The sequence below is a fragment of the Hemibagrus wyckioides genome, linkage group LG02 (assembly GCF_019097595.1).
Source record: "Hemibagrus wyckioides isolate EC202008001 linkage group LG02, SWU_Hwy_1.0, whole genome shotgun sequence".
NCBI classification, from domain to species: Eukaryota; Metazoa; Chordata; class Actinopteri; order Siluriformes; family Bagridae; genus Hemibagrus; species Hemibagrus wyckioides.
Window position 1 is genome coordinate 3,998,928 of NC_080711.1, and position 25,000 is coordinate 4,023,927.

At 43.0% G+C, this 25,000-nt stretch overlaps 2 protein-coding genes across 2 annotated transcripts in view; both read left to right on the plus strand.

Annotated features, from left to right (window-relative positions):
- limd2 (LIM domain containing 2) overlaps positions 1–4,433 on the plus strand; it is a 20,699-nt gene extending 16,266 nt beyond the window's left edge. Inside the window, exon 4 of the mRNA XM_058415827.1 lies at positions 1–4,433. This exon is cut by the window's left edge and continues 324 nt beyond it. The gene's annotated coding sequence lies outside the window, so the exon portion shown is untranslated.
- A 3,318-nt stretch (positions 4,434–7,751) lies between these two features.
- Positions 7,752–25,000, plus strand: part of map3k3 (mitogen-activated protein kinase kinase kinase 3) — a 30,923-nt gene continuing 13,674 nt past the window's right edge. The window contains exons 1-7 of the mRNA XM_058411543.1: positions 7,752–9,034; positions 21,023–21,115; positions 22,771–22,901; positions 22,975–23,015; positions 23,297–23,396; positions 23,489–23,602; positions 23,699–23,819. Of these exons, the coding sequence (XP_058267526.1) occupies positions 21,112–21,115; positions 22,771–22,901; positions 22,975–23,015; positions 23,297–23,396; positions 23,489–23,602; positions 23,699–23,819 (511 nt within the window). The 5' untranslated portion in view covers positions 7,752–9,034; positions 21,023–21,111. The remainder of the gene's footprint in view (positions 9,035–21,022; positions 21,116–22,770; positions 22,902–22,974; positions 23,016–23,296; positions 23,397–23,488; positions 23,603–23,698; positions 23,820–25,000) is intronic.

The window sequence follows — 25,000 nt, forward strand, 5'->3', positions numbered from 1 at the left end:
CTTCTGCCCTTTAGATTTTAGTAAATGATTTACATATTTTATTCTTTTTTTTTTTTCGGCGTGGTTTTATCCACCGTAATTAACTCGCTGATTGTGACCAAAACCCCACGTCAAAAGGGGCGATTTTTCTTTTTCTTTTCTTTTTCTTTTCTCTTCTATCATTTCAGCATTCTTTCATCAGGTACACATGCTGGCACATGAAAGGTCCTTTAACTGAACTACTTACACCAATACACAAATTTTCAGGATGTACACTCAGGTAGCGATTCTGGGGTGTCTGATCCGTTCTTTCTGTCTTTGACGAGCATTCTATCGTTTTTGTTTGTTTGTTTGTTGGAGAGAGTCAGGCGTCCACTTTGCCTTTTTTCTTTTGAAAATCTATCAGCAGGGTATTATATCTGTGAAAGTACAGGGTATATGGTACTGTATGCATCTCTGCTGAACATATCGTACTCGGATCCTTGACACGCTCGCTTTCCTTCGTCATACACGCACAGGTCACGCAGAGGGTGAAAAAAAAATAGATTTACTCAAAACCGAGCGTGGAAATCTAGTTTCTTTTCTCATCTGGAGACCGGTTTGATTCAATAAAAGGAAAAAGTCTTGACGGGTGCTTTCACATCTTTTAGTCTCAGACTTGGTGTGTTGGATTTGGCTTAGTGCATGAATCGACTCTGGGAATCGACTCTGAGGAATCAACTCTGGTGAATTGACTCTGACGAATCGATTCTGACTCATGTGTCGAACTAAAACACAGATTCATTTTATCCATTGGATAAAATGTTATAAAGAGCCACAGAGCCAGTGCTAAATAAATAACTAATATATCTTGTATTTATTTCCCCTGTCTGTCATTCAGAACGTTGTCAGCGATTTGATTTGGCTCACTTTGTGATTCCCGGCATGTTCGATTCGTCGATTCAGAGTTGAACTGCTTTCTTGCTCCGATCAAACCGATGTGTAAATCTAGTGTCTTTTCTCATCTGGAGCCCGGTTTGATTGAATAAAAGGAAAGTCTTAAAGGGTGCTTGCACATCTTTTAGTCTAAGACTTGGTGTGTTGGATTTGGTTTATTGCATGAATCGAATCTGGCAAATCGAGTCTGATGATTCAGCTCTGGCGAACCGACTCTAGCGAATAGACTCTGACGAATTGACTCTGATGAAACTGATGAATCGAGTCTGGCGAATTGACTCTGACCAATCGACTCTGAGGAAACTGAGGAATCAAGTCTGGTGAATCGGCTCTGACGAATCAACCCTGAATTGACTCTGACTAATCGACTCTGAGGAAACTGAGGAATCAAGTCTGGCGAATCGGCTCTGACGAATCAACCCTGAATTGACTCTGACAAATCGACTCTGACTCGTGTCGACCTAAAACACGGATTCATTTTATTCATTAGATAAAATGTTACAAATGTCCACAGAGCCAGTGCTCAGTAAATAACAATTTTATCTTGATTCGGCTCACTTTGTGATTCCCGGCATGTTCGATTCGTCGATTCAGAGTCGAATGGCTTTCTCGCTCCGATCAAACCGGTGCATTGAGATGGTCTCGGACCTAAAGAACCACACAAGGAGGAAAAAAACTCACACCAGGGTTCCGTCCAAACGTCTAAACTAAAGATGTGAAGGCAGCCCTCTGGACCGTTCACTTCATCCACTAAAGCACTTGATTGATTTTTTTTACTCGCAAGTTTCCTTACTTTATGACTGAATTCCCAAATTTGCTCTTGAGGCTGTAACGTTTTAACCACTTTTAGACTTTTTTTTTTAATTCTCTGCCATTTTACCCAATGTTTAAGACTTTTCCTTTTGATTTCCGCTCCAGTTTCTGCACGCTCACTGACCGGTACATGACTTTACTTCATTACACAATGAATGTACTGTAGTTTGCTGAAGTGGACCAAAGCCACTGATCCGTGAGAGTAGTGTTTTAGCGGCAGTGAGTTTGTTCTTGTGTGCAGCGCTGTTGCAGCGTGTCGCACCATTACCCCCCCAGCCCCCCCCCCCACCACTTCCTGTCGTCACATTGTTCTGTCTGCTTCCTGTTAGCTGCTTTGCGGCTTTGACAGGAATCACTCGGGTCTTCTCTAGCACGACGTTTTCGCCGTTGCTCAGAAATGCTGTTGCACGGGTCATGACGGTCAGAACGTCTCGTCCATTGTTCTCGTCTCCGTGCTGTGACCAGGGCCTCGTGAGTTCAGGAGGCCGTATCATATGACCTTTATGTGCACATAACCTCCTAAAATCCTGCACTGTCCTTTAGTCAGTTAAAGTACCACCTTATATCACTGAAATGGAGAGACTTATATCCCTCAAATAAATTCTGGTGTTTCCAGATTAAATCCACTGTCAGAAAGGCCAGCAGCTGGTTAACATCTGTAACATACCAGTTAACTTTACTATATAATCAGCTCAAAGCACTTTTTCCAACATAACACACTGATAACTACACTGAAGGGAGTTTACAACTTCGCCCATTACTATCTCCAGTTCAGGGTCTGGCCGTTTGGAGGGAATTACTATCTAGTGTTCAGGGCCTTGGTATTTAAAGAGTTTGAAACATCTCCCAGTACTATCTCATGTTCAGAGCCCTGTTGTTGAATATCAACCAATACTATCTCATGTTCAGAGCCCTGTTCTTAAGAGTTTATTTAGAATATCTCCCAGTACTATTTCATGATCAATGTCTTAACGTTTGTAGGAATGTACAATATCTCCCAGTACTATCTTGTGTTCAGGGTTCTGGTAATTGGTGGTAATTTGCAACATCTTCCAGTACTGTCTCATGTTCAGAGCCCTGTTGTTGAGTTGATTTAGAATATCTTCTAGTACCATCGCATGTTCAGGGTCTTAACATTTGTAGAGAATGTACAATATCTCCCATTACTATCTCATGTTCAGAGAACTGTTCTTAAGAGTTGATTTTAAAATATCTCTCGGTACTATCTCATGTTCAGGGTCTTAACATTTGTAGGGAATGTACAATACCTCCCAGTACTGTCTTGTGTCCAGGGCCTTAGCATGTAAAGGAAATTTGCAGCATCGCCCACTACTATCTCGAGTTCAGGGTCTTGCCGCTTGGAGGGAATTACTGTCTAGTGTTCAGGGCCTTAGCATGTAAAGGGAATTTAGAATATCTCCGGGTACTATCTCATGTTCAGGGTCCTTATCATTTCTAGGGAATGTACAACATCTTGTGTTCAGGGTTCTGGTAATTGGGGGTAATTTGCAACATCTCCCAGTATGATCTCGTGTTCAGGGCCTTAGCATGTAAAGGGAATTTGTGACATCAAGTACTATCTCATGTTTACAGCCCTGGTGTTCAGAGGGAAATTACAACATCTCTCTATACAGGGCCCTGGCGTAATAGTAGCACTGACAGAAAGCGCCACCTGGTGGTGGGAGAGGACATGGCTCATTGGCTTCGAGAACAAGAAGAGTGGCTTTTATATTTCTGTTTCTGTCCGATCATCCTCTTTGACGTCTTGTAGTCAAGCCGGTCGCTTGGTTTTTTCTTTTGCTTTTCGGCAAGTACGTACGAAGCCATCGAGAGATGCCTCTTACCGCTTCAGAAACCCCTTTTTTCTTGTCGCACATGTTTAAGATTACTGTGAAACTGAAGGCGCTGTGAGTTTTACAAAATGTATCAAAAGCTCTTGCCGTGAGGCAAAACAATATTTTCTTAAGTGTTCAAAGTAAGAGTAGAAATAATAAAAACCTGTATCCATTTCAAATCTTTACCCAAAGCTTCCTCCTTCGAGTGTTCAGATTTCTATCTGTGGTGTGTTTTTTGTTGTCCCTTCACATGTAGAGTTCATATTTTCACAGGGCTATATGGTACAAAACCACAACAATATCAAGGTGTCCGTATCAGAGTGTCCGGTTTTACCTCTTTCTATTTCTGTGACTATGGGAAATGGGGAGAAAGGGGTACAAAAACGTCTTCTGCCCCAATGCTAGTCGTGTCTGTCTGTGGATGTTCCTTTAGATGTATTGCCTTATTTAAAGTAGTACTAAAAGCATTTTAAATGTACTGTAGAGGATCGTCGGCATGTTTTCGTGTGAGTGGAGACGTGTGTGAATACATCATGGAGTATTCTGTGTCTTAACTTCAGATCGGTGGACTGAACATGGTGGCCTTAAAATGGCAGGAAGTTAAGTTTTTTTTGTTTGTTTGTTTGTTTTTTTAATTGATGATTTTTTTTACCCACCCTTTGCATCTTTATTATTATTCCCAGAGTGTCTGTTCAGGTCTTGATTCCTTTACATCACCTGGGAAGCATTTTAAAATGCCATTATAAACTGTGAGGTCTTCATTTTGTCCTCTTTCTCCATCGTTCTGTAGTCCCTTTCTTTCATTTTTTGTTTGTTTTAATTTTTGTACATGCTTTTGAAGAAAATAAATAAAAAACATGCTTGTGTTGATTTCTGGTTTGTGTGTGCTTTTATTATTATTATTATTATTATTATTATTATTATTATTATTATTATTATTATTATAAATCTGAAGTACACTATATTGCCAAAAGTTTTGGGACGTCTGCCTTTACATGCACATGAATGTAATATGGAGTTGTCCCGCCCTTTGCAGCTATAACAGCTTCAACTCTTCTGGGAAGGCTTTCCACAAGGTTTAGGAGCGTGTTTATGGGAATTTTTGACCATTCCTCTAGAAGCGCAGTTGTGCGGTCAGGCACTGATGTTGGACGAGAAGGTCTGGGTCACAGTCACGAAGGGGTCATCCCCAAACTGTTCCCACAAAGTTGGGAGCATGAAATTGTCCAAGATGTTTTGGTATGAAGCCGAAGCATTAACGGTTCCTTTCACTGGAACTAAGGGGCTGAGCCCAACCCCTGAAAAACAACACCTGAACTCAATGATGATGAGGGGTGTCCCAAAACTTTTGGAAATATAGTGTAGCTATACTCTTTGGGATATTACCTGAAAGTTATTTTTTACTCTAATCAATTCATCATTTACATTTATTTATTTAGTAATGAACATGTTTATTTATAGTAATCAGGGTGGGAGTGGCTAAAGCTTGAACACTTCTTATTTGCTGTTTTTCATTTTTAGATGCTATTTTAGGTCCAAAAACAGCTGTAAAGGCAATATCTGAGTTGCGTCTTGTGATTAAAAGAGAGGAAGATGAAAAACCTCAAAAAGTCAGGAAGAAGAGTTAACCACGTGTTTATAACATAGCAATACGCCCAGACCGCTGCATTATTTCTGCTTGTCCACTGAGTGGCGCTATGTCCTCAAAATCTATATTTTAATGCTCTTTGAAAACAAGATCTTTCCTTTAAGTGAACACCAACAGCTGAACTGGGCCCATTTCTTTGATGGGGTTTAGTTGTTGATTAAATGGAGTCAAACACCTAATTACGTGTTTCACCCTGCCTGTGATAGTGTCTTAAAGACTGAAGGTTAGGAAATGTATTAAAGCTTCCATGTGTCAGGGATGTCCAGTCTGATCCTCAAAGGGCCAGTGTGGTAGTGACGGGAAGTTCGGATCGTTTTTACTGACCCAGGTCTTTGAATCTCGTTCAATGAAATGAAAAGTGTTACCTGTTAATAGCTAATTACCTCGACACATCTACTTACATTGTTGATCACATTACGAATAAGACAAAACCAACCATATAAATCAACCAAGGCCAAAACGAGACTGACAGGAACAAGAACAGAACTGTTTTATTTTTCAGTTAATGTTCATTGCACATGACTTTTGAGAGTTTTATGATAATTCCCAAAATACGCTACATTGCCAAAAGTTTTGGGACGTCTGCCTTTACATGCACATGAATGTAATAAGGAGTCGTCCCACCCTTTGCAGCTATAAAAGCTTCAACTCTTCTGGGAAGGCTTTCCACAAGGTTTAGGAGTGTGTTTATGGGAATTTTTGACCATTCCTCTAGAAGCACATTTGTGAGGTCAGGCACTGATGTTGGACGAGAAGGTCTGGCTCACAGTCTCCGCTCTAATTCATCCCAAAGGTGTTCTATGGAGTTGAGGTCAGGACTTTATGGACCTTGCTTTGTGCACTGGTGTGTAGTCATGTTGGAACAGGAAGGTCATCCCCAAACTGTTCCCACAAAGTTGGGAGCATGAAATTGTCCAAAATGTCTTGGTATGCTGATGCATTAAGAGTTCCTTTCACTGGAACTACCTGAAAAACAACACCTGAATTCAATGATTTGGAGGAGTGTCCCAAAACTTTTGGCAATATAGTGCATTATCACTTCTGTAAGCTATCAAGTTGCCTTTATTTGCCACATATACATTACTGCACAGTGAAAAACTATTTTCACATATCCCATAGTTGAAGGGTTAGGGTCAGAGCACAGGGTCAGCCATGATGCAGGTTGGGGCCTTGATCATGGGCCCAATGGTGGTAGCTTGGCAGTGCTGGGGCTTGAACCCTGATCTTCCAATCCACAAATCTGAGCCTTAACCACTTGAGTTACCACCACTCCAATGCTAACAGTATATATCATTAGTCTATGTTTGAAGAAGACAGCTAGTGACTGTTCAGGTAGCCAGGGGAAGTTCATTCCACCACCTGAGTGGGTTGAAAGATTTGAAGGAAACGTGTGTTTACTAAATGCCTTCAGAAACACTCTGTATATAGCCAAAGGTTTGAAGACATCTGAGTATCAAACTTTCCAGAATAAACCCAGATTTGTTGTTATAACCTCCACACTTCTGGAAAGGCTTTCTACTAGATGTTTAAAGCTTGGCTGTGTTCATTCAGCCGCAAGGGTATTTAGCGAGGTTGTTCGGTGCGCTCGTGTTACAGTTTACCCCAAAGATGTTCAATGGGGTGGAGGTCAGAACACTCAAGCTCTTTCACACCAAACCTGGCAAACCTTCATGAGTGAAAGGGAAAGTGTAATGCCTCAGCATGCAAACATACCCTATACAACTGTGCCTTTTCATCTAAAAGGGCAACAGATTGAGGTGTAATGGGTTTAATGACAGTCAGGTATCCATAACGTTTGGCTGTATAGCTTAATTAGGGGTCCATTTCTGGTGTTGTGTGGACAGCTACAAGTGGAGGAAACTCAGACATGGGGTGATGGAGAACTTCGGGACGTTGTCGAACTCGGGTGTGTGGTATGGAAATAAGGAAAGTGTGACTGTTGAATCCAGAGACATGTCTACTTCTGATATGAAGACTGTCTATGGTTGACTAAAAACCTGGAGAAAGATTTGAGAGAAACATCCTTTACATCGGAGTTGACATGTTCTCCTCTGTGTGGGTTTACTCCGGTTTCCTCCCATGGTCCAAAAACGTACATTAGGTTGATTGGTAATTCTAAATTGCTCATAGGAGTGTGTGTGGTTGTCTGTCTATATACGTGGCCCTGTGATGGACTGGTCACCTGTCCAGGGTGTACCCCTACCTTTCGCCCAATGGGCTGCAGCAGATCCCCAAGACCATAATTAGGAATAAAGCGGGTATAGAAAATGGATGGATGGATGGATCTTTCACACCGTCGAGAAACACCTTTTTACGGATCAACAGGTGATCCATCAAATCCCCTGAGATGTAAACCGACACCTCAATAACCATAACCAAAAATTCAAGAAAATGGCGGCGTGTTTGTGGACATCACTCAGTGCACGCGCGAGAGAATATATCCATCCAATTGCGCTTCCAATCTTTCAGCTAAAACCCGTTCGAGCTATTATTGTGTTAACGGAGGCGCTTCAAAAACGACCAATCTGGCAACCCTGGTAGATAAGTGCACAGCACGCGGATGGGAACACAGCCGCAGAGAGAAGTGGTTCTCGTCTCGCGCCCGATTGTTTATTCTCCTCCGCTAGCCAGGTTCGCTGTCATGCTACAGGACACGGATATGAGGTTTATCCACCGTACGCGTTTTTGCTCTCGTGCACGAACCGGCAGACTTTAAGGACAAGCCTCTTGTTTTGTTTTGTTTTTCCACCGAGTTCAGGATTCAGAAAACTTTTCTCTCTCGTGTTAAAAGGAAGCGAACGCACGGGTTCCGGTGGGTGCCGAACTGCCTCCTCTCCCCCCCCCCCCCCTTCTTTCTTTTTGCTGGATTTCGGTGTTTTGTAATCGTCTCAGGAGCTTGCCTTGGGTTTTTATGGCTTTTTAAAAAAGTTTATCAGCAAGATTCATGAAGATTTTCTCGCCCAAATTGTTGCTAACTGGAAGCAGCAGGTTCGGTTCACGAGCTCCGTTCCAGGCGTTCGACGTAGCGCGCGACGCTGGTTTAAAAGTTTGAATAGTAACGAAAATAACCGTCATCTCCAGCGTGGGTTTTTAAAAAATCGCCATTTTTCCCGACGAAGTCCTACTCCTTTCTTTCACCTATATTTCTTGAGTAAAATGCTGAAGTGACATTATTATTATTATTTTTTTTCCAGTGTTTTTTATTCGGATATAAAGTGAAACCAAAGCACACCGACTGGAGCGAGTGAGGAGAGGGGGAAAAAATCTGCAAAGTTAGCAGAAAAAGGAGAGAGAGGCATCAAAAATCACGGAAATCGCTTTGCCCCTTCCTCTCACAGGCTTCTAAATGGATTTTATCAAAGCAACCCGCTTACTGTTGCACCTTTTGGACTAACACCGGCTCGGGTACAGACACCAGACATTCCGCCATTTCTGGAGAAATAAAAGTGAATTATTTCTTTTTCAGTGGGGGTGTTTTTATTTCCCTTTAGAGCTACGATGAAAAGGCGCCGGAGACTTCTGAACTCGTCAGAGAAATTCCATCACTGTCGCATCATGATATGACACCGAGGACTGCTCTATAATAATAATAATAATAATAATAATAATAATAATAATAATAATAAACGTTCACACCTTGGGACATTGTGTTAAACAATGGCAGCGTCGGCTTATTTCCCCGGAAATGGAGAGGCTGGACTTGATTATCAGCATCACTGAAATAACTGGAGCGTTTTCTTCTTTACAGACTTTATTACGCAAATATTTGGGGCTGCGCATGCGCGAAGAGAGCGGTCACGTGCTCGGCACCCGCGAGTTTCAGGTGAGAAAACAAGGGGATGTCATGATACTGGCATCCTGATATATCTCTGCTGATGTCATACATGTGATGAGTGTTTATATGTCATGTGTTTTTGTCCCCCCCAAGTCCATCCTTTTTTTTTTTTGCTGTTATAACATAGTAATACTGGTTGTTATTATTACACCCAGTTCCATATAACATGGGATCCTGGTTCGAGAAAAAGTTCTGAAGTATGGTCAGTTTCCGACGACCTTTTACCGCCCGGTGTGTTTCGCCATTGTGCGTCTTTCGTTCTTGTGCAAGTTCTGCACTTGCGGATGAAATCGTTTTCTCAAGAAACATCCGCATCAGCATTTGCACTAGCGGTAAAGACAGTGCGAGTTCGTACCCTTCTCTCTGAACGCTGAGGAGATGACTAAGAATTGAACCTCGAACGATCGATTTTATCACCGAAGTGACGACGCTAGGGGTTTGCTCAATAGCGTAATTCTCTCATCGTACATGTATTCCTTTGGGATTTGTAAGATGAGTGATTACGAATCCGAACAGTAACCGCTTGGTGGTGAGATTCAACCTGACATCCTCCTGACCATGAGTCCAGACTCCTACACCAATGAGCCACCACTCATAGGGTTCTCCAGTTAATTGTGATTAGAGAACTCATGATACTGTCTGTTGAAGTGGGCAGTATGGGCTTTAGCCGAACCCTGCGGTGGCTGAGAAGTGCAAAATAAAATAAAAAATCAGAAAACACAATAACAAAAACAAAACCGAAAACAAAATAATAAACCAGAGAACAATATAAAAAGTCAGAAAATAAAATAAAAAAATCAGAAAACAAAATAAATAGTCAGAAAATAAAATAAAAAATTAGAAAAACAAAATAAAAAATCACAAAACAAAATAAAAAAATCCGAAACACAAAATTAAAAATCAGAAAACAAAACAAGTACGAAAACAAAATAACGAATCAGAAAACAAAATAACAAACCTCCTTCCTCACAGTAGCGCTGAATGAATTTTATTCTCTTATCAATATAAATATATGTTTGTTATTTTCTTTAAAAGATTTAAAGTTGCACTGTCGAAAAAAAAATATGGTTTAAAGTGAAGGCAGAACTCCACACATGTACAAGAAATCAAGTTACACAATTTCCTACTGCCTGTGTATCCTGAGTGACAGATGTCTCGTCCAATCAGAGGGGAGAATTCCATTCGCAAACTACACCGAACTTTTCCGCTTTGTCTGAATCGTCCTTGTGTTTTTGGATTTGTTATTCTGTTTTGCACTTCTCAGCCACCGTATAATCCTGAGTTCACGCTAGCAAGTAACAGAGACTTGGGCGATTGAGCAAGAAAGATAATTTGAGATGATTTCTCATTATGCAAATTAGTGCTAAAGGCACAAATCCAAGAAATTCACTCAAATGATTCCTAGGACCAATTGCATCATGTGTGTGATGCAATGTTTTCAGCTTTACATCATTCTCCATAATAATCATTCATGGGCAAGCCTTAACGTGTCACGGGATACAGCATGTTATAACAACAGTTTTATTCCATCACGTAATAAATGATTATTTTCACTACTTCTGCTTTACGTTCTTGCTCAGTAGTTACCGCAGCTATATAGTTATCAACATTCGAGTAACTGTCGCAGATAACAGCTGATAGACGATACTGATCTGACTATCTTTTTTCCACTGGAATAATGTAGAACCTGGTAAGAAGTTGAATTGAGGATCATTAGTGGAAATCATCATGTAGTGAGATTGGCGCAGATGTAGCTAGGAATGTTTCTTTCAATTCAATTCAATTTTATTTGTGTAGCGCTTTTAACAATGTCTCACAGCAGCTTTACAGAACATAAGAAACAAAAAACATTGTCAAAGTCCTAGATGTTAGACAAAATCATCCATAGTGAGCAAGCCTGAGGCGACAAAAACTCAATTTAGATGGTATGAGGAAGAAACCGTGAGAATCGAACCTGGGCCACGGCAAAGAGAGTGAGGGATCCTGCCGCTGGACCACCAGGAGGCTGTGTTCAGCAACAACAACTAAGCTAGGATAGTTAATTATTCAAAGCTGTTGAAGTTGTCGTCGGTGCCTCGTTTAACGTTTTGTCGTCCGTCATCCAGGGGTTCGACTTCGGCAGGTGTGTTAGCTGCAGCTACTTTTGCTATTTTGCTGCAGGACGTCAGGCTGCCAAATACAACCCACTCTTGAGCTTTTAAATCCATGTTGTGTTTGATTAGGTGCGTCCAGAGTGTTACCATGGCCAGCCTTACATTTAGACTCACAAGTTGGGAGTGGTGGTAACTCAAGTGGTTAAGGCTCTGGGTTGTTGACTAGAAGTTTGGGGTTCAAGCCCCAGCACCGCCAAGTTGCCACCGTTGGGCCCTTGAGCAAGGCCCCCAACCCACCCTGCTCCAGGGGGGCTGCATCATGGCTGGCTCTGACCCTAACTCTCAAGGATGGGGTATGTGAAGAAAGAATTTCGCTGTAATGTACATGTGACAACAACAAGCGTTGTCTAATTTTATAAAACGCAACCACACTTGCATTTACCTTTCTGGCATGTGGCAGACACCCTTATCCAGAGCGATCCTGAGCAATTGAGGGTTAAGGGTCTTGCTCAGGGGCAGCTTGGTGGCCTTGGCATTCAAACTCATAACCTTCTGATCAATAATCCAGCACCTTAACCACTAAGCTACCACATCCCCTACCACTAAGCTACCACTTTTGAAAGTTTTCAGTTAGCCATTGTTGTGTTTGAACAAGTTGCAGGGGTGATGTCGCATCACATGGTGACGCTCTCTCTTTCGTTCTCTCTTTTGTACTCTCGCACGGCACCCAGATGCGTTCTCAGGTACCAAAAAATACCCTTAAAAATACAGAGTTCGGTACCCAACCCTACTCTGTGCTAGCAAGAAGCTAACCAGCTAACTGCGGTGAGTGATATAAATATACGCAAATGCGATGTGTATATTCACCTCAGACCAGTGAACTCTGAATAAAAAAGCGATTATGTTTGTTTAGCATCGATGCTGTGAGCAGCCATAATGATTTGATTAGCTCAGGTCTGAGGAAAACTTTCTAAACCCTCTGAGATGGGGGTGTTGGTGTTGGTGGGGGTGTTCTCCTTGCGATTGTCTTCATGATATTGACCATTTATGAGTTTAGCATTATAAAATGGAAAATCAGGTGACATTGGGTGCATTTTCTGAATACCAGAGAACGTCAGAGTTATTTTTCTTTCACAGATTTAACTCGGTATTTTGTTAAAAAATAAAAAATGCTTCTTTTATTCCGTAGCCAAACCAAACCAAACCAGACCAGGTGTGTTCTCGAGGACGCGAAAAAACGGGGATGCTCTCAGGAAGTAAGAAGAATGAAAGAAAGAACAAACCACAGCTACTAATGAAACCAAGTGATGTTCCTATATTTAGACAGTTGAAGTATTTAGCAGAATCTGAAGCACGACTCGGATTAAAAAACAAAATGTCTGTGAAGGCCTGGCGGGCGTACACGTGTTTATGATTCTCCTAACTCGACTCAGCGAGAGCTCCACGTTGAGGCCTCGCTTACTAACGTCGCTTGGACCAAGAAAAATTTTTTTGTTCATTTGGTGGCCAGACTGAATTCCTGGAACAGACCGAAAGCTTTTAAGTGAAAGAAAGGCCAGAATGAAAGGAATCAATATGTCGCATGATTACTGATGCATTAGTGCAGGACGTTTATTATCAAAGTGGCTTTAGCTGCTGATGGTGTGTCACTGTGTCAAATATGAGTCAATTGTGAGCGTAGGTCATGTTTATACCACCTGCTGACCCTCTCTGTAACCCAGCATGGCTTTTTGCGTAACAAGCCATCTGTTCTGGAGCAGCCCGTAACCTTTTATTCGCCTTGTTCCTGGTGTGTAGATCTGAACCAGTCATCCTCAAGGGTTTGGTTGAGCTTCAGCAGGGATTCATCCTGGAAGCCTCTGGCGCTGAGTGTAGCGTACAGCGTCTGTACATTACCATATGTAGCAGGGTTCAACCCCAGAGACTGAAGAAAAAAAGGCCTTCTAGACTAAACACTTTAGACAAACTGAGAGAAAAACACACTCCAGTTGTGACATTCTAGCTAGAGGAAGCGTTAACAGGCACATTTTAACATTCCTACATAAGAGCAGGAGAATTCTGTAGTGTCACTAATACAGCACAGAGTAAGCAACGAAATTTCCTAGAAAATCAGGCATAACATTGTGAGCAGTGAAAGGCGAAGAGAATAAGACCGATGATCTCCTCATCATGGCACCTGTTAGTGGGTGGGATATATTAAGCAGCAGGTGAACATTTTGTCCTCAAAGTTGATGTGTTAGAAGCAGGAAAAATGGACAAGCGTAAGGATTTGAGAGAGAAGACTTTGATGAAGGGACGAATTGTGATGGCTAGACCACTGGATCAGAGCATCTCCAAAACTGCAGCTCTTGTGGCGGTGTTCCCGGTCTGCAGTGGTCAGTATCTATCAAAAGTGGTCCAAGGAAGGAACAGTGGTGAACCGGCGACAGGGTCATGGGCGGCCAAGGCTCATTGATGGACGTTGGGTGCGAAGGCTGGCCCGTGTGATCCGATCCAACAGACGAGCTACTGTTGCTGAAGAAGTTAATGTTGGTTCTGTTAGACAGGTGTCAGAATACACAGTGCATGGGGCTGCATAGATGCAGACCAGTCAGGTTGCCCAGGTGGTCATAATGTTATGCCTGGTCAGTGTATATCCACATCATAGCCTGATTTGCATATTCAATGAATCATCACGATCGTTTTTTTTTTATCTCAAAACATGTTGCATGATATAGGAAGATTTTCTGAAGGTACTTTGGTCCTGGCATCACAATCTGACTATTTACAAATGAAGACAAGCTAATAATTTTACGTATTCAACAATAATGATTTATTTTAAGAATGAAGCAGCGAGCAGTTGAGCGATAGACATGAATCAAACAGTCCGGATAGAAAAACTCGCTTTTACTAATGTAAATATTGCCAAGAAGAGAGTTCATAATGAAGCGTGTGGGTAGTGCAAGCAATTAAACTGGAATTCAGTGATTAGTCATTGGGGAAATCATTCAGTGATTGGGAAGAATGGTAATCATTTATTGGCAGCCGGTGTTCAGTGATTGGTGGTTGGGAAAAATTATTTGAAGAATAGTGATCAGTGATTGATGGATGGGAACAGTGGAGTTCAGTGATTAGTCATTGGGAAGAATGCTGTTCAGTAATTAATGGTTGGAAACAGTGGTGTTCAGTGATTAGTCACTGGGGAAATCTTTCACTGATTAGTCATTGGATAGAATGGTGATCGGCGATTGATGGTTGGGAACAGTGATTAGTCGTTGGGGAAATCTTTCGGTGATTAGGCATTGGGACGAACGGTGATCAGTGATGGGCAGCTGGTGAACAGTGATTGGTGGTTTGGGGAAAATGGTCAGTGTTTAATCTTTGGTAAGAATGCTGATCAGTGATTAATGGTTGGGAATAGTGGTGATTAGTGATTTTTTTTTTTTTTGGTGATGGTTAGAGATGTGGTTGGGATCAATGGTGACCAGTGATTGGTGGTGGAGAACAATGGTGGTCATTGCGAACAATGGTTTGTTATTAGTCATTGGGAAGAACAGTGATCAGTGATCAGTGGTGATCAGTAATGACCTCTGCTCTCTCAACTCATATAACCAGCAGCTGGAGAGCAAACATATAAAAAACATCTGGATGCTGAAATGTGAGTGTAATAAATACCATACCTGATATGAAAATATTCTTTTCACTTCTAGGGTGTTCCACTCGTAAAAATACTGCTTAGGAAAGGGAACATCAGCAGACCTGAAATGTTCAACTTGCTCAATGTATTGTGACGTTTATCCTTTGACAGAACAAAACAACTGTTTACTTCTGCTTAGCTTCTCCTGTCAACAATATTTCCCCTTTATACCATTGTTGTACCTGCACTTCTTTTGCCTTCTTTTATTTGGCATTCTCGTGGTGAGTAGTGTGTTAAAAAGGACATTTCCGTTCTGACTGTCGAATCATTGTGCGTGATCAGATAGTCAGACCACATGACGGCAGTCATGCACAGACAGACTGGTCACTCTGACTCGTTTTCACACTCGGGGTCTTGGAGTCAATGCCAAAAGAGTGAGATTTAATCTGTGTTTCTCTCGAACCACAGGAGCACAGAATTAGCAAGAGGACCATATGCACTGCTGCTATGACCTCGTGTGCATCAAACAAGACCGTTTCAATCTATGCCGTTACACATGTAAAGGTTTCTGTCCTTGGGAAAATTATGACTGTAAATGGTCATAATGGTAAACTGGTTTAAAATACACCTTAAAATCTTCTCATTGTTGTCCTTTACATTAGCAATAACTAAAAAGTTATCATTCCGTGTGTTTTGTTGTGTTTAGAATAAAGATCCAAGCTAAGATCAGAAATGAATCTCACTGGCTAACTTAAAGCTAAGGGTCAGATTTTTTTAAAATACACAATATTATTTGGTCATGGTGCAGAAATATCCCTGATACAGTCCGATAATAATTTGAGGGACTGTCCCAGTGAAAATACACATATGTCATATGCCAGCACTGATATCTAGTCATCAAGCCCCAATTATAAGCATGAAAGAAGGATGATCAGAGAGAGAGAGAGAGAGAGAGAGAGAGAGAGAGAGAAAGAGAGTAATAGTGTGAATCTAAGCAGGATTGAGAGAATCCAGAAGATTTCTCCAAACAGGTAAGGCATTTATTTGGCTTCGGATTTGGTACAAAGAGAGTGAATGATAGCTAGCTGATCTATCCTCACTGTGTATGAACTAAATAGTGATCATAAACTATCCAGCTCCTTATTAACACCTTCTGAAACCATCTGAAAAATCGAAAGTTCTATACAGAACGTAAAAGGTCATGTGGTTTGTCTGACTTGGGGTAACAAAATAACACGGGCTATTTCCGCGTTCCACAGTCTCTGTGCCTGTGTGGGTTTACTCCGGGTACTCCGGTTTCCTCCCACAGTCCAAAAGCATGTACATTAGGTTGATTGGTGATTCTAAATTGCCCATAGGAGTGAGTGTTGTTGTCTGTCTATATGTGTGGCCCTGTGATGGACTGGTGACCTGTCCAGGGTGAACCCCTGCTTTTCACCCAGTGTGTGCTGGGATAGGCTCCAGCAGATCCCTGTGACCCTAATTAGGAGTAAAGCAGGTATAGAAAATGGATGGATGGATAGTAACACCATAATTATAGAAAAACGTTGGGTGAAGGTTGGCATCGGTATCACTAGAAGGGAAGAAAAAAATGATGCATTAAACCGAAACAAGCCCTGAAGAGGAATCGACTTACTTACAATGCTACACTTTCACCAGTGAGGGAAATACACTGTGTTGGGACATCCATGGTTGCTCTGAATTTCTAATACAGTGAAATACACATAACCAAGCAGTGGTCAGTTCAGTCTTATGTCCTGGTTACCGAATGACTGTGAGTTGAATTCTCCAGAACAGCCATCTTAACAGTGAAGTGTTCAGCTCTGTGCTTGGACTTAATTCTACCTCACAACATAAGTCACTTGAAAGCCTCTGCCTCATGACTACACGCAACATGAAGGCCTTTTTCTCGTAGTTCCAACATTTCTAAGATGAATTCCAACACAAGTCAGCGCAGGATTAAAGGCCTAAATGGTTTCTCTCAGAGACTAACGACAGGAATAGATCGGACATGCCGCTTATGTTTGCGGTCTGTGGTTGGACCAGAGAAGAGAAAGAATGCAGGAGGACAGGATTCAAAGGAAGAAGTCGGAGGAAGTAAAGTAATGAGTGTTTTAGAAAAGAGCAGAGGAGTTTGTAGAAGTCACTCCAGTAATGAGATACTTGTGTGCTCGCAGATCTGCCCACAAAGACAAAACACACTTTGGTCATTGCTAACCTCGTCACTGCTGAGGTAAACTCCAGTGGTCTGCTACTTGGTGGGCGTCGGTTTTCGGGGCCAACTTTTTCTCTTGAACAGACATCTGCACTGTGTGTGCTGGGTTACAGAAATGCTGTGTGTGTTTGTGTACATTTGGCTAGTCCTCTTGGGTGCTGCAGGATTTTTTATTTTTTTTGTTTGCAAACTTTGATCTGTTATCCTCAGAGCCTCAGCAGGATCTTAAAGCGGTCAAGCAAATGTCTCCATCTCTATGAGAAATCATGTTATTGATAGCGCTACACGTTCAGTGCTTTATGGGAAGGCTGTTAGCTGTTAGTCCAGATAGCACAGATACAAGCACACTATGGTTCTCCGGAGCCTAACTGCTGGAAACGTGGGCTGAGCTTGCCTGCTTTATGTCAAGAAATCGACATGAAGAAAAAGCTTTTATTTGTCACGTATGCTTTACAGCAAAGTGAGATTTTTTTTTTTTTTTGAAGCTAGGGTCTGTCATGATATTGTGCCTCTTATGCAGATAAGGTTAATGGCCCAAGAGTGTCAGCTTGACTGGGGCTGAAATCTTTGTCCATCCAGTTATCCCCCAACTTGAGCTATACACAACCCACACCACCATTAGCGGTGATGCTCTTAGCTGGTCAGCGCGCATACAGGAAGCAGTGGAAATCAAGCCAGTACGCTAACTTTCACGAGATCATTAGATGATTGCAGTCCAGGGAATACTCTGGACGCTGTGTGGTAACAGAGCAACATTATGATGGAGTGTGCTTTAAGGCTTCATTGGTACTGAAACCTGACAGCGTCTCTAAATGGCAAATATTTCCCACATACTTTTCTCTGGGTGGATGAACAGTACCACGCTTTCCCAGTGCCAGGGAAACTCACATTTCCACTATTTTCCAGTTCAGATGTTTCTGACATAACGCAAAATGCATACACATTTTTTTTTAATGTGTTTATTTCATTCTTTCCATGTGCTGCATGTGTTTGGACTCGGAGACTCTTAGAGGTTCACTGGAGTTTCATACCTTCAAGGCAGAGTTTCACAACGCACTGCAGCAGATGTGTGTGATTGGCACGGGCCGAGCTCGTTGGAAGCCGTTCCTTCCGGAGACTCGACATGCTGACTCATACGTCTTACAATGGACGAAACCGGGGCCAAGATTCAGACCGCGGTTTGGCTTAATTGCTATTCATTATGCTAGCGATTCGAAAATCAGGACGCACGGCTATGTAATTAGTCTCAGGTCAAGAAAACTAGGAAAAAGATTTGGGAAAACGATTCAGATTCTATTTGATGACGATTGTGTAAATAATGAAGTGCCTTCCATGCAATGCCTTTGTATTGTATGGCTCAAAGGTTATAGCTCTGGGTTTTTGGATCACAAAGTTAGAGGTCCAAGCCCTAATACTCCCAAGCGGTCACTCCTGGGCCCTTGAGCAAGGCCCTTTACCCTCAGTGGTCCAGGTGTGCTGACCCTGTGCTCTGACCCCAACTTACTAACATATGCAAAGTAAAGATTTTCACTCTATGTGACAAGCCAGTTGTGAATATTTGTATTTTTGAGAACCGTGCATCGTCAGTATTTATTGTGTTGTCATTGTAAGATGAAAATGAAAAGGAACGGTGAAAAGGAAAGGTGGCAATGGGTCAGTTTGTTTAGTTCTGGTCAGCAGTGCCAAGTCTGAGCAGTTTTATTTGTATACCTCTTTTAACAATGGACATTATGTAGATATAAATATTAAATGTATAGATTTAGCCAGAGGTGAAGCTGGTGAGCTCCCTACAGCCAAGATCTAAGAGGGTTAAGGGCCTTTCTCACAGGCCCAACAGTTTCAGCTTGGTAGTACTGGGGCTTGAACCTTCCAACCTTTTGATCAGAAACCTAGATTCATGTGTGTTGCGCCTAAGCCACCGTAGCAAACCTGTTCCAGTTGCAGTCCAAAGCCATCTTCATGCTTTCTAATGGTATCTCATCTCATGTATCTCCAAGCTGTCCATATGGAGCCATGCTTAATAGTAGCGAGTGACCTCCAGGTGATGACCAACCAGATGTAGGGCATGAGAATGGATCAGGCGAGTCCACAGAGCTGATCGTGTTCTTCAGTGCTTTTGATGTATGATAACTTTATGCACATGCTAGGAGTGACCATGTACAGGCTAATCCTGTCATATCTGAGCACTGGGAAATCTGCTGTAGTAGGGTTTAGCGGGAGACCTGAGGGTCAGGGTTGTATGATGTAGTCATCATAGGGATGAGAACCACTGGAGTAAGGAGCTTGGTTAAGGCCAAAAATAAATATCTAAAAGGTAATAGACATAAAATAAGATAGCAGTTTAATCATGCATCATGAAAACAGCTCTAGTCTTTATGCAGTGTTTCCATCAAGCTGCCGCAAATATTTGCCTCTAAACCACATTTTCAGTGATGTCACTCAGACATGCTGATGTTGTTTAGGTCATGTTTAAACACGAACAAACCTTCACACCGTAGCTGAGTAATAGAGCCGTATCTCGGCCGCCATTTTAGACAACCAGAGGTTTGTTTTTTAGCGTTCTCCACCACAGTTTGGTTGTCTTGCTTCGCACATCTAAACATCTAAACAGAATCCTGGGGTTCTGTAGTACGGGGTTTCACACTGCTCCTACTTTCCCCTGGGGTTAACACTGAATTCTGGCTCTTCATAATCTGACGTTTCACACTATATGTTCCTAAACCCCGCCTTAATCTTCTGCTTATTTGTGCATCAACAATCCTGATTGGATAAAAATCTAGCGCTTTAAATAATGCCTTGTCTCATGCTTCACTTTTATCAGCGAGGACAAAAGTTCAGCTCTGTGTTTCTGCACTCCAGCAGGTCCTGTTATCATCTTTTTTACTCTTTTTAACTTTGTCATGTAGTTGATCGGACGTTTGTCTGTTCATTGATATCCGACGTATTTCCTCCTCGCTACGTCACACACTCTTACGATGTCCAGCGTTTCGCCGTCTGACTCTATCCACCAAGCCGTTTTTGTTCAGTGTTGTTCAGCTACGTCCTGCTTTTCACCTGAAGCTCTGTTCGGTTTCTGATTGGGTTTCTGTTGCTAAGCAACAAGCCGTAACTTTTCAACAGCACCTTGTTTCACACTGTACATTTTCGTCACCAAGATGTAGAGTTAACACTGTAAAGGATTCAGAGCAGAGTTTCATAACCTCAAGGAAGAAAAGCCACGCCCCGCCTCTACATTACACCTTCCTCTGCCTCGGGGTTAAAGGCGGGGCTTAGAATGACGGTATTGACCCAGTGGTTAAAGGTGGAGCTTAGAATGAGGGTATTGACCCGGGGTTAAAGGTGGGGTTTAGAACGAGGGTATTGACCTGGGCTTAAAGGTGGAGCTTAGAACAAGGGTATTGACCCGGGGTTAAAGGCAGGGCTTAGAACGAGGGTATTGACCCGGGGTTAAAGGCAGGGCTTAGAACGAGGGTATTGACCCGGGGTTAAAGACGGAGCTTAGAACGAGGGTATTGACCCGGGGTTAAAGACGGAGCTTAGAACGAGGGTATTGACCCGGGGTTAAAGACGGAGCTTAGAACGAGGGTATTGACCCGGGGTTAAAGACGGAGCTTAGAACGAGGGTATTGACCCGGGGTTAAAGACGGAGCTTAGAACGAGGGTATTGACCCGGGGTTAAAGACGGAGCTTAGAACGAGGGTATTGACCCGGGGTTAAAGACGGAGCTTAGAACGAGGGTATTGACCCGGGGTTAAAGACGGAGCTTAGAACGAGGGTATTGATCCGGGGTTAAAGACGGAGCTTAGAACGAGGGTATTGACCCGGGGTTAAAGACAGAGCTTAGAACAAGGGTATTGACCCGGAGTTAAAGGCAGGGCTTAGAACGAGGGTATTGACCCGGGGTTAAAGACGGAGCTTAGAACGAGGGTATTGACCCGGGGTTAAAGACGGAGCTTAGAACGAGGGTAAATTGTTGTTGAACATTGAGTTATACAGTAACAATGCTCGATTGTAATCCAGATGTCTAAAAGCTGTATGTTTTTCCCTCTCAGGCTGTTAATGGGTGGTGTCAAAAGTCTAAGTGTGTGACGACTCCATATCTGCGCACAGAAGAGGACACACACTCCCACGTCCCGCAAAAATGAGTAAGTTCCCTTCATATTCCTGAGCTGATGGAGTGATGGAGTTAATGTTCAGCTATCGGTTATTAAACCTAGTCAGTGTGCAGGTATGTGACCTTGCCTCTCTCGACCTCAATTAGCATTCTTCTGGGGAAAAGAGAAGGTGAATCGGTGCGTTTACATTTCTGCTGGCTTAAGGAAGCTTTGCAGCACACACACACACACACGCACATACACACACACACACACACACGGACATACACACACACACACACTTCATGTTGCTTGCATTGTGTGTGCCGGTCCAAGCCGCAGGTTTGCACATGGTAGAGGAGGCTCCTCCGGTTCTCCATCTCTCTCTCTCTCTCTCTCTCTCTCTCTCTCTCTCTGGAGGTGTGTGAAGTCCATCCAAGCTACACAGCGGGACTGTTTACCTTCTCTGACTGAGCAAAGCCAAGACAGCTCACTCTCACACTTCAAACACGAGAACCGACATCTCAGATACAGGGATCAAACACATCTATTCTGCTCTCAGGCTCTGTTACACTGGCACACGGCTCGCTGTGTGTGTGTGTGTGTGTGTGTGTGTGCTTACTTATAAGACGTTCACAACCAACATTAACCTCAACAGAAGGCAAGCCCAAAATATCAGGTTCCCTACAACTTTTTTTTGTCATTGTTGCAGCCCCCCCCCCCAAAAAAAATCTCATGCTTGCCGTAACGACTTTCTATCAGAGCAGTCCTCACGTTCTACACACGTGAACGGACGAGGGATGCGGATTAACGCGTGTCGTGATGACGTCATAATTTTTGGCATCACAAAATAAATAAATCCTTGAGGGATTGTGGGAAAAAGAGAAAAATTTGTTTACGTTATATTCAGCGTCCAGTACTCTTCAGTGTTCAGTGCATTGTCCACCACATGTCCACCGATCAGGCATAACATTATGACCCCCTGCCTAATATCGTGTTGGTCCCATTTTCCTGCCGTAACAGCCCTGACCCGTCATGCACTGTGTTCTGACACCTTTCTATCAGAACCAGCATTAACTTCTTCAGCAATTTGAGCAACAGGAGCACTGTTCCTTCCTTGGACCACTTTTGATAGATACTGACCACTGCAGACCGGGAACACCCCACAAGTGCTGCAGTTTAGGAGATGCTCTGATCCAGTGGTCTAGCCATCACAATTTGGCCCTTGCCCATTTTTCCTGCTTCTAACACATCAACTTTGAGGACAAAATGTTGACCTGCTGCCTAATATATCCAACCACTAACAGGTGCCATGATGAGGAGATCATCAGTCTTATCCACGTCACCTCGCAGTGGTCATAATGTTATGCTGATCGGTGTAAATCTTTACACAGAGGACTTTGTGGTTTCTCCTTAACATGACAAGCTGCAGTTTTGTTCGATTTTATTATTAAACTTCAACAGAAAGAGAAAGGAGAGAACAGGAAGTAATGTAAGAGATAACAGGTTATACAAGTATAAATGAGTACTGGGCTATTTGTGCTTCTAAGATGGTGTCTAAGATTTTGACCTCACAGTCAGCAGGACGCTGATGAAATACACACAGCTCCTTTAACGACAGAACAGCTAACCAGAACTTTATTAAAGTCTTTAGAACAATCCTAATAGTCCGAATAATACTAATAATACTCTAATACCCTGTGCAGATGAGAGACAGGCTCTCCATTCCATAATGAAGGACCTGGTGGCGCTGCAGATGACCAGGCGGCAGCCAGTGCCAGCTTACGACATGGCCAAAAGCAAGCCTGCTAACACGGCTAGCATGGCTAACAGACAGGTAAACACAAACACACACACACACACACAGGGAAATGTAAAGAGGTCTCTCATGGCTCTGTTTGTTCCTCCAGGACGACGTCAGGATCAAGTTTGAGTTCTGCGGAGAGAGAAGGTGAGTGTGTGTGAGAAGTCTGAGGGAGGTTTTTTTGTTTTTTAATATGATTGTATTTCACCCACACGCGCGCACACACACACGCACACACGCACACGCACACACACGCACACAGACGCTCAGACATTCCCTAGCTCAGCTCGCAGACTGGAATTTGAGCGGAAAAGGAAAAGACTGTGGTTTGTTTATAGGTGCCAGGAGAAACCACAGCTATGCTAGGTGTGCAACTCTGTGGCAGCTTCTGAGCGTGTGTGTGTGGGTGTGTGTGTGTGTGTGTGTAGGATACTGATGTTCAGTCGGCCCGTGCAGTTTGAGGAAGTCCAGCAAAAGGTCAAGACTGTCTTTGGTCAGCAGCTAGAGCTCCACTATATGAACAATGAGGTACTGATCCAGTCTCACACCCTCACTCCAATACATTACCTTTTACATCATGAACCATCATTCATTGTGTGTGTGTGTGTGTGTGTGTGTAGATGTCAATCCCGCTGCATGGCCAGGATGACCTGGACAAGGTTGTTGACCTGCTGGACCGCAGCTCAAACATGAAGAGCATAAAGATCCTGCTGCTAACAGAAGAACACAGCAATGTGAGTACTACCCGAACACACACTCACACACTCACACACACACACACACACACACACTCCCACAAGTCCGTAACGAGTGGTACGTGTCTTCTACAGGTCTCGTCCATGACTCATCACTCTGGGTACAAGCAGGTCCGAATCAAAGCCTCGCAGTCCATGGGGGATGTGAGCACAGCGTATCAGTCCTCTGAACCCAGGGGACGTCACCCGTCCACCAGTAAGCACACACACACACTAAACATCGATCATACATGCATCATATACAGTATGACTCACTGCATGTCTATAAAACACATCAGTCCAATCAGAACAATACAATTTAAAAATAAATAGCAAGTGATTAGAATCTAGGTTTTATATATATATGTATACCGATCAGCCATAACATTATGACCACTGAGAGGTGAAGTGAATAACACTGATGATCTCCTCATCATGGCATCTGTTAGTGGGTGGGATATATTGGGCAGCAACTGAACAACAGACCAGTCAGGGTGCCCATGCTGACCCCTGTGCACAAATGAAAGCGCCAACAATGGGCATCAGAACTGGACCACGGAGCAATGGAAGAAGGTGGTCTGGTCTGATGAATCACGTTTTCTTTTACATCACGTGGATGGCTGGGTGCGTGTGCGTCTCTTACCTGGGGAACACATGGCACCAGGATGCACTATGGGAAAAAGGCGAGTCAGCAGAGGCAGTGTCATGCTTTGGTCAATGTTCTGCTGGGAATCCTTCGGTCCTGCCATCCACGTGGATGTTACTTTGACACGTACCACCTACCTAAGCACTGTTACAGACCATCTACACCCTTTCATGGAAACGGTATTCCCTGATGGCTGTGGCCTCCTTCAGCAGGATAATGCACCGTGACACAAAGCAGAAATGGTTCAGGAATGGTTTGATGACCACCACAACCAGTTTGACAACCTCACAACTTAAAGGACTTAAAGGATCCGCTGCTAACATCTTGGTGCCAGATCCCACAGCACACCTTCAGGGATCTAGTGGAGTCCGGGTCTCGACGGGTCAGGACTGTTTTAGCAGCAAAAGGAGGGGAACCAACACAATATTAGGCAGGTGGTCATAATGTTATGACTGATCGGATAGAGTAGCGGCTTGTCGGCTGTTTACACAAGAGCTCACGTACTCGCGGCTCAACGTAAAGAGGAAAGACTAACGAGGAATTAAGGGAACAGGAAGATGCTCGAGCTGCCTTGCATTACTCTCGGACATTGTGTCACGTCTCTCTCTCTCTCTCTCTCTCTCTCTCTCTCTCTCTGATGTTTTAGTTGCATATCCTTCTCTGATTTTCTTCCTCTGCTTCTTTTCTTTCTCAGTATCTCTCTTTCATTTTCTCTCCCTCCCTCTCTAAACCCCCCCCCCTCGCTCTCGCTC